We start from the raw sequence: 10,755 nt of genomic DNA, 5'->3' as shown, positions 1-10,755 counted from the left end.
CAGAGGGGACGTGGTTCTGAGGCCCCCTCAGCGACCTGAGGAACCCCAGCTTCCTTCTCTCCACTAACCTGCCCCTGCACGCCTGCTCTGTGTCTTTAATCTCGCGGAAGACTGGCCTCAGAGTCTTAACTGCTTTGCCAGATGTACCGCAACAGTAAGCTGCCTCTAGGACCTAGTGTGCCTGGGCAGGCCCTACCAGTCAAAGGGCCTGAATCTTGGAGCTTGGGTCCACTCAAAGAAGCAGGGTCTTTAGCACATGCAAGACCTCCTCGGTTTCTGCAGCTCGCACTCCTGGTCTGCTAACCCCCAACTAACCTCTGCTTACCTGAGCTCACCTTTCACCACCCATTACTCTGGTTCTCTGCTTTAGGAGGATTGTCCATGTGCTTAAATTTTTAAATGTTATAAGAACCTTCAATGCTATAAGAACTGAGACACTGAATAGACAAATGGACAATAGCCAGACCATATATGGCAGTAGAACTCTGACCCACAAACTCAGAGGCAACCAGGCAGGGAAACCAACCCACAACCTCTGCAGCAGTCAGCCCAGACGGTCAGGACGTGGTCAGCCCTGCCAACTTCCCTAGTTTTTGCACCCCCATCCCCTCACCAACTTCTTTCCAACTCAGGACTAATCAGAGAAAGCCAAATATGCTCCCCAAACCAGTCACAATAGATGCCCCTCTTCTAGTTAGCCTGCCTCCAGCTTCCTCATGCCTCAAACCTCCTATCACAGCACCTTACCTTCTTCTCCTGTATAAAGCTTTCCAAATCCCTTCCTACTTTTGTAGTCTCTCTCAAACCCAAGTGATGATGGCTGACTCCCTTGCTAGCACCAGCTCTGGATAAATAGCCTCCGTTCTCATTTGGGTGGTCTTTGTTTACTTCCACAGCACCCACAGAATTTCCTTAGCTGTGCGTATGTCCTTCTGACCAGTTCCATGTGGAGCACAGGTGTTAATTCAGGTAAAGTGGATGCTGCAGTGCTAGAGGCAAGGAGGACAGGAAAGGAAACCTCAGCCCTTCTGATGACATTGAAAAGTTTGGCTTGCACTGACCTGAACCATAGGTCTAGATGGTGCCAGTCAAGGATCTCAGGCAGTATTTGGGTATCAAGAACTCAGACTAAGAGTTCAGTTGAAAAGAGACATCTTTCTAGTTCCTCCCCTTTCTAGAAAAGGGGAGGGGCTACCCTTTGTGCAGGGAGAGAGCTTTGTAGTCAAGCTGCTTTTAGGTCATGAGAAATGAACACCTTCTCAAAATATGTCATTATTAGTACCCTCTAGTCGACTCCTACTCCTGGTGACCCTGTGTACAGCAGAGCAGAACCCTGCCCGATCTTTTTGTACCATCCTCTCATCTTCCAGCGCTATATCAGACAATGCTCCTCTGCTATTCGTAGGGTTTTCATGGCCAATTTTTTCAGAGGTGGGTGGCCAGGTCCTTTTTCCTAGTATGTCTTACTCTGGAAGCTCTGCTGAAACCTCTCTATCATAGGTGACCCTGCTGGTATTCGAAATATCGGTGGCATAGCTTTCAGCATCACAGCAACATACAGCTGCCACAGTATGATAACCGACAGAGAGGTGGTGTGGTTCCCTGACCAGGAAATGAACCTGGGCTCTGGCAGTGAGAGCACCAAATCTTAACCACTAGACCACCAGGACTGGCTGCCTTCTCAAAATAGCTCTATAAAAAAGGATTTGATTTATGGGTACAGAAAAACCTCGTCAAATGCAGGAATAGGAAATAAAACACTGCCAGCTTCCTGCCTGGGAAGTCACTAGAGAGGAGGGCCCTTCACGTGTGGCTCTGCAGCTGAGTGGCACTCATCTATCTCTTCTCTATTTTTCTCTATACACCAACTTCATTCTTTTTGATAGACAGACTGGTTTCCTCTCATTTCTCAGCAGCTTGTACGCAGTCCCTAAAATGGCCATTCCAACCATCAAGCCTACTCGAGCTTCCAGGGGGAGCATCACCATTATCTACTACAGTCTCTGCATCTCTTAGTTCAAACTCTTAAAAATGAAACATTTGTTTGCATAGTTTATAGATACAAACCAGCCAAGCCACAGAGGTCATAGGTCACTGGCCAGGCATCCATCAGTTGGAGGCTGAGGAACAAGGCCATGTCTTACATAAAAATGTGAGCATTTTGGATATTATGAACATGTTCTATTATAGGAAGCAGTATTATTAAATAACATAGACTACATATATCCACCACAATCATTACATTTGTCCACTGAAGAAAAACAGTGGATTATACGATATGACAGTGGATCAGAGGATAAAGAAGATTATTCCTAGAAAGATCCCTAGGGAAGATGGAAGGAAAGAGGGTCCATGTAGAGGGGACCAGGAAGGACTTTGTGCCAAGCTGATGGAAGAGTTGTGTTCAGATCCATGAGGAAATGGGGCCAAACATGTTGGGAATTCAATAAGACACATGCTGCACAGCCCTTCTGTGATTCTTAGAATATTCAGTGCGGATGAGACTCAGAGATCATCAAGTCCAGCCCTGCCACACTTCAGATGAGAATACTAAGGGCTAGAGTCGCTGGTGACACAGTGACACAGCTGTAGCCACAGGGTTAAAGTTAGAACCAAGGCCATAGTCCACGACCCTGTCTCCAAGCTCAGTCTTCTTTCCACTGTAGATCATTCACGATCCCGTGTGCTAAGGCAAGTCCTCTCTTTCTAATACCGGGGATTTGTATTATGGATACGTGCTGGTGAAGAGGGAGGGGGACTGGCCTCTCATAAGTGGTCTTTGTTAGAGGACAATCTGCTCTTCAGCACTGTCCTCATCCTCTTTTCTAAAACTTCTTGAACCCTGACCCACACATCCCTGAGGACCCCCAATGCTGCGTCATTCCTCAGAGTATATATAAAAGGGTTAAGGAATGGAGCCACAACACTGCTCAGTACTGAAGGGACCTTGTTGATCTCGAGATATTCTTTCTGGGATGGAGTCACATAGATAAACACTGTGATGCCACCAGAAATCACGACAATAGTCAGGTGAGAAGCACAAGTGTTAAAACCCTTCTTCCTTCCAATTGGAGAAGGAATACACACTATTGTCAAATGACGAATGTATAGGAATAGACCACAAGAACTATACAGCAGAGGATGTCTGTGGATGAAAGTATAAAATCCATCAGCTCAATGGCAGTGGTGTCTGCACAGGCCAGGGCCAGCAAGGATCCACCGTCACGAAAGAAGTGGTTAATGATGTTGGAGTCACAGAAGGGCAGCTGGGAGATGAGGATGGTTGGAAAGATCACAGATAGGAAGCCTCCCACCCAAGAGAACACAATGGTCCCAATGCAGACAGGAGGTCTCATAATGATGCTGTACCACAGAAGGTAGCAGATGGCAGCATAGCAATCATACAACATGACCGTCAGCAGAAGAAACTCTACAGTGCCCAGAAAGAAATAGAAATAACACTGGGTGACACATCCTGCAAAAGAGATGGTTTTATCTTCAGATACTAAGTTGGCCAACACTTGTGGAGAAATGACTGCGGTGAAGAGGATGTCCAGGACAGAGAGGTTGCACAGGAAGAAGTACATGGGGGTGTGGAGGCGGGAGTAGGACAACACAATGGATATGAAGAGCAGGCTCCCCAGGAGCGTCAGCAGGAATGTGGGCAGTAGCAGCACCAGAAACAGCACTCCACCCACCTGCTGAGAGGAAATCCCAGCAAAATAAACTCCGACACCATCGCAGTCTGATTCTCCATGGGCTTAGGGGGCCTGGCTCAGTTCCCCCAACGAAACAAAGAGAGATAGTACTGAGGAGTGTTCAGCGTATGAAGCCCCATGTCTGTTCATTAGAAGAATATGAACATAGAATGGGTTAATCCAAATTAGATATGTAATCCAAATTTAACTTGTTTTAAATTATTTGCCCGTCAAGTTGGAATTTTTTTTTAAATTGTAATGTTTACCGTTAGCAAGGGTGCCTGCCTTGAGACCTACGCTGTCACACAGTTCTTGTGAGTTTTCTAAAAAATAATTTAGCAATTTTTACAAAAAACCTTAAAATTGAGCAAAACTTTAGACTCAGAAATTCTACTTCCATCCTGAGGAAATAGTCATGGATATGTTAAAAAGATTTTGCCGCAAGAACATTCATCACAGAATTGCTTATAGTAATGAAAATTTGGCAAAATATCCAATATCTAAATACCCAAAAATGGAGGATGGAATAAATAAATTATGGTACATCTAAACAACAGCATATCATGCAGTCATTAAAAACTATATTTTACAATAATATGTGATGACAATATATTCATGATACATTATTAAGTTTTTTAAAGCAAGTTATAAACTAGTAGTAATATGACCCCCTTTGGGGGTAAAATGTAAATTAGCAAAGGTTCTAGAATAGTCAAGACATTGGTGAAGAAGAAGACAGTGGGGGGACTTGCCATAGCAGATATCAAGACTAATAAAACTACAGTGACTGAGGCAAGATGGTATTGGCACAAATATACACAAAATGACCTTTGGAACAAAATGGAGAGCCAAGAAACAGACCCACACAAATACGGAACGGTGATACATGTCAGGGGCGAGAGGAAGCTGGTCCTCCTGGTTGTGTGTAAAGGGAAAAAGTAAAATTGGATTCCCTACCTCATATCAGACACTAAGATCCATTCCAGATGGACAAAAAAATTAAATGTAAAAATCAAAACTTTCAGAAGGAAAGAGAAGAGAATGTTGTTTTTGGCCTCAGGGTAGAAAAGAACTTATTAAAGAAGATCAGGAGAGTGCTAAATGAAAAAGAAAATATTGATAAATTAAGTTACATTAAAATTAAGAATTTCTGTTTATTAAAAGAACCCCCAAATAAAGTTAAAGACAAATCACAAACAGGCAGAACATATCCGTGACACAGACAATGGACAAATGTTTAGTATCCACAATATACAAGTAATATATTGAGTCTTAAAAGCCATAAGAAATAGATAAGCAATCCACTACAAAAATGGGCCACACATTTGACCTGAATTCCACTAAAGAGGAAAGAAATATAGCCAATAAATGTACAAAAAGGCACTTGATCTCATTAGTAATTAGGGAAATGCAAATTAAGACAATAACAAGATACCATTTTATAAACACTATATTGTGAAACAACAGAAATATGGCAATAAGAATTGTTGGAGAGAATGTGGATTGATAGAAATTCTTCTATGTTGCTAGTGGGAGTGTAAATTTATATAATTGCTTTGGAAAATAATTTGTCATTACCTTGTAAAGGTGACCATTCATATGTTCAGTGACCCAATAATTGTACTCCTAGGTAGAGAAACTTGCACATATGCACCAGAAGACGAACAAGAATGTTCACGAAAAAAGAAAGACAGACAGAGGGAGGGAGAGAGGAAAGAAGGAAAGAAAGGCAGATCAATGTCCAAAGGCAGAAGAACAAATAAATAGTGATATGACCACAGAATGGAATATTCCACAGCAATGAGATAAATGAACTACAGCTCAATCAACAGTAAGGATGAATCTTAGAAAGGTTAGAAAAAAGGCATTCCCAGAGTACTACACACAACAAGATTTATAAAATTTAAACTTAAAAACAAACAAAACTAAATAATATATTGTACAGGCATTTTACAAGTGCAATAAAACATGATTTTAAAAGGGAAGGAAATGATAACCGCAAAATTACCTCTGGGGTCAGAAGGCAGGGCGTGGGCTAGGAGATGAATCCATATTAGAAATTATCAGTTTTGGATTTGGGTAATTGGCTTAATGGTGTTCAATATATTATCAAGCTTTATAATTTAGATTTAGGTAAATTTTTTTTTAAAGATTTTATTTTTTTTTCTTTTTCTCCCCAAAGCCCCCTGGTACATAGTTGTATATTCTTCGTTGTGAGTCCTTCTAGTTGTGGCATACGGGACGCTGCCTCAGCGTGGTTTGATGAGCAGCGCCGTGTCCTCACCCAGGATTCGAACCAACGAAACACTGGGCCACCTGCAGCAGAGCGTGCAAACTTAACCACTCGGCCACGGGGCCAGCCCCTAGATTTAGGTAAATTTTAAATGTATTCTTTGATATATATCAAAATTGATACTTAAAAAGATAATAAAGAAAATATAAACATGTGTATGTAAAGAAGATAGAAAGGGAATATGCCAAACTGTTAAGAATGGTTATTACTTGAGGGTAGGACTCCAAGGAATCTTTATTTTCTTCGAAGACAATAGGAAAGTACTTGCCCTTGAATAGCTCTTGATCTTAAAGAGATTATGAAGGAACCTGAGTTCAGGGAAATCACAGAAATGGAGGAAAAACTAAACGAGAGCAAAATTTCTTTCATAGGATCTTTGCTCTGGGCTATTAGTCTAGAGAGCAAACCAAAGATTCTGGAGTCTGTCCCCAGACCTGCCCCCACCTCAGTGGAGTTATGTCATGTGGATGCCATTCCAGTCAACTTACTCTGTCTGTATTGCACAAGGACCTTTTCTTTTTAAAAAGCTTTCTTGAGATATAATTCACATACCATACTATCCACTCATTTAAAGTGTACAAATCAATAGCTTTTGGTATATTCACAGAGTTGTGTATTCATCACCACAATCAATTTAAGAACGTTTTTTATCAACCCCCTCCAAACCCTGACAGCTATTAATCTACTTTCTGTGTCTGCGGATTTGCCTATTCTAGACATTTCATATAAATGTATCATATAATATGTGGTCCTTTGTGTCTGGCTTCTTTCACTTACCATAATGTATTCAAGCTTCATCCATGTTTTGCATGGATCGTTGCCAAGGATCTTGAAGAAAGAATGTGGAAGGAGGAAAGATCATGGCCCGAGGGAGAAGCTCTGACCCCTGGGCATGGCAGACACACTTGCTCATACACATATACGCACACACATGAAAATTACTAAGAGCAGATACACTCAAAGTTTATGAAAGCAAGAAGAATGATACAAAGGGTGAACCTGGGCTTCGTCACCAAATCTGGAAATGGTAAGATGAGGGTGCAAGACAATCATTTAACTCTCAAAATATGTTTTTTCAGCAATTTTTTCTGCACTCAGTGGAAAATCACTCCTTTGTATCAGAAATATCAAGAAGTTTAATGAAGGCAAAGATACATCCCCTCTAGAGAGCCCAGAAAAGCTGAATGGCTGGCTGCTCTGCACTCACCTCAACTGGGGACGCCTCATGCCACCTCTGTATGTCAGGTCTGCTCACCTGGGCTTTGCTGCCACCTAGGATCTTCTGCAGTAATTATCTTGACCAAAAGCCACAATGAGCTCCACATTAGACCTGCAGGATCTGACAGGTGGAATGAACCCCTCCCAGCTCATCTAGATCTCTGCTCTAACTTTGAAGTGAGTGAACAAGTGGACGCGGAACCGTATACTCTGGAGAAGGGTATAAGGAGGAGAAAAAAAGGATGAGCCCCAGCGAAGGCCTTCAATTGAAAGGCAGGAGAAGGATTCACCATGGGGAACAAGAGGAGTAGTCAGAAGGCAAACCATCAGAAACAGAATCATGCAGGGGAGGAGAAATCCAAGACGGTAGGCGTGTCAAAAGTGCCAAATATTATGGAGAGGTTATAAAGAACAAGAATGAAGAAAAAGTCATTGGGCAATTAAAAAAAATAAGACAAAATGTCTATTACTAACCTAGACCAGCAGCATATTTTGGTTGGGCAAGAGTTGGGGATCCACTGCAGCTTGGAAGAGTAGATAACACCAATCCCCAGCCTCGCACCATTGGCATGCTCCCTGAGCCCACTCCTCACAGCATCCACTCACATTAGTGCCTTGAATTCTGCAGCAAACAAAGGTGAGAAGTGCCCCCTCATATCTATTTGCATATACCAATTTGCATTTAAAATAAGAACTTTACCAGGTGTTAAAAGGGACTGGAATTCTGATCCTCATTTAGATTCAAGGATGTTAGCAGCTATCAAGCATCCTCCTGGAACACAGTAGACCCTAAAATGCTCAGTGAATGCAACTCACATAAATAACCAAATGCTTGACTTCAGAGAAGCATTTAGAATAAATTGATAGGAAATCCACAGCAAAAACTAGATAGCAATGTGAGAACCCTCAAAATGTCACTTCTCATCTCTTCCTTGCAACTACTATTGACCCTACATGTCTCAGATCACCAGACTAGGTCAGGATCGGGGGGTTAGAAAAGTGAAGAGCTCACACTGCATCAGCTCTGGCTTTAAATGCCAAGAATAGTGATAGGGATGTCACTATCAAAGCCTCTTGAGACACTGACGCCACAGACATTTGCACACCTGGCCTGGCCTCTGCCAGGCAAGAGCAAGTTTGCCCCTGCTCTTGACACCTACATCTCAGACACTTTTAGTAGGCACTAGACACACATCAGAGAACAAGGCCAGTCCTTGCTCTCCAGGAGTTTATAGTCTAAAGCAGAAGGTTCATAGATGAACTTCAGGGTGTTCTGGGAAATTCCTTAAGTTATGTGCAAAAGAGTGTGTCTATGTAGATTGAGAGGGAGGTGGGAAGAGTCAAATTCTCAAATGACTTTGTGACTCAAAAAAGGTTAAGAATCACTGACTTGGGACCATCCATTTCCCTCATTTCTAAGTTGTCGCCAAGTGCCCCAAGCACTTAGAGCACCTCTGCAGAACCTTTGCTGTGTTGGTGACTTGCCTTCCTCTCCAGCTCATGGCAGACTCCTGGTGGCAGGGGAGGGAAGCACACCTCATGGTTGCCATTGTCCCTACTTCCAGGGTCTCTGTCCAGGAAGGATGATTCAATCCAGGGATTGGCTACCCCTGCTCTTTTGGATGACTTTGAGCTCATCTGGTTGGCAGATCACTGCCTACCCCCTGACAGGCAGAATGACTAGAGAGGAATGTTTATCTTTCCAAAGTACTATCTGCTTCCCAAGACTTCTCCAGACTAAACATCCACTGACTAAGATGGAAAAACACTTTTCTTTTACAAAAAGTCAAAGAGAGCTCAGCGAGTAGTTCAGACTAGGAGGAAGAGGGCAAAGGGAGTGAACGCGCTGAGCTGAGCATTTCTGGTCTAGCAGTCCTATTTCTCATGCAAATTCATAATGTCATTCTGAAATGTCCATCATTCAAGTACATTTTTGTTAGTGTGACTCCCTCTCAAAATGTGACCACCCAACCCCAGAGACAACTTGCCCCCCAACAAAGGGGATGAACAGATCCTCCTGGCCTCCCCTTGTATGACTCCATCATTCTCCTCCTAGATGCTTCACTATTCTGCTGATTTCTGTAAGACATAAAATACATTTAGAGAAAAAAATATAATATGTACTGGAGTGTTCTAATGAGCTTAAACCTCAATACTTTTGAAAATGTAACATCTAGAAGCCAGGATAAGTTATTTTTAAATTACCAGCAATTTTCTGATTCAATTTTGTGAACAGATTGTGCTTTTTCGTTTGTTTGTTTGTTTGGGGAAAACACTTCAATGGTTTTATGTCAGTAAAGCCAAAATAGTGTCCTCAGTGGCCTAAGACCATACTGAACTGCACTGATCTCCATCATGACATTAAGATCACTTATACTGTGGAAAGAGATCCATCTATGCAGAACAGAATGTGAACCTGGGGCCAAAATGGGGTTTTCCCTTCTCACTGGGCCTCACAGATCAGGATTCTGGACTGTGCAGGGGACCGAGCAGAGAGAGATATAGGGAAGGCACTACATGGTAGAAGGTAGCTTTTGTGGCAATGTGGCAGTAGAATGAGAAATGAGGAAACTGTAAAAGAAAAAAAAAAAAAGCCTGTGTATGTATATGACTGGTGGGCTCTAAGAATAATAATTTCCTGTATCTCATTCTATGGAATTTCTGCCCCCCTTTTCTACACTAGAATTCCCTCCTATTACCCAAAGCTTTTGATGAAGCTTTAGAAGGTGCTACAGCTGGTCTCTGATGTAGTTGGACAGATAACAGAGGAGCCTTCGTCTGCATTTGGGTGAGGAGGTATATGGAAAGCAGTAGCAGTTGGAGAAGCTGGTCACAAGACAGCCAGAAGACCAGCAGAACTGCAGAACTGGTAGGAATTGGCAGAAAATGTAAGCGAATGCTATGGGAATTTCACGGGAGGGGATCCAGTAAACTACCGAACTTTCAGTTGTCGATCAGGATCCTGGCTTGAACTCTTGTGATTTTAAGCATCAAAGGGAATGGTGACCTTTGAACACCAGAGAAACCAAAGACTTCAGAGTTAGTCAGCTAGTTGCTAGAGTTGTCCCATTTTTTCATAGCCAAATGTCATGAATGTTTGAGCAGTAAGACTTAAAGGAGTTAGAGGAAGGAGAAGTAGTTCTTCCCCATGGTGGCTGGGAAGGCTTCACAAAAGAAGAATTGAACTAGGTCTTGAAGAGGGGGTAGCACTTGGAAAGGGAGAACACTTCTGTTAGGAGAAATGGCCAGAGCCAAAGCATAAAGGTGTACGATGTGCTTTAAACAAGGACTGGTCCTGTCCGGCTGGAAGCAAGTCTATATTCTTAGTATCCATCCTCCATACTTCATGTCACTTTAGGTCCCATTCTTGAGACCCAGGGATGAGAACATGTGAAGCTCATCTCAGTGGAGCAGTCAAAGGTGCGGAAGACATCTTGAGTTAACTGGTGCTAGTTCTCGGAGAGAGACCAATCATCCCAAGAGGACAGGAATTGGTAAATGGTTCACCCTTGCCTCACATTCTCCTCATGCCTCACAACCCCTTCT

The 10,755-nt window shown here is 42.6% G+C and overlaps 1 protein-coding gene across 1 annotated transcript; it reads right to left on the bottom strand.

Annotated features, from left to right (window-relative positions):
* Positions 1–2,766: 2,766 nt before the first annotated feature.
* On the bottom strand, positions 2,767–3,757 carry LOC124235005 (olfactory receptor 6J1-like). Its single transcript, XM_046652698.1, is given in 3 exon segments — positions 2,767–3,098; positions 3,101–3,688; positions 3,691–3,757. Coding segments are annotated over 3 exon segments (987 nt in total).
* Positions 3,758–10,755: the final 6,998 nt, after the last annotated feature.

Source organism: Equus quagga, chromosome 2 (assembly GCF_021613505.1).
Source record: "Equus quagga isolate Etosha38 chromosome 2, UCLA_HA_Equagga_1.0, whole genome shotgun sequence".
In the NCBI taxonomy this organism is placed as follows: domain Eukaryota; kingdom Metazoa; phylum Chordata; class Mammalia; order Perissodactyla; family Equidae; genus Equus; species Equus quagga.
This window is presented reverse-complemented; position numbering and strand designations above follow the sequence as displayed.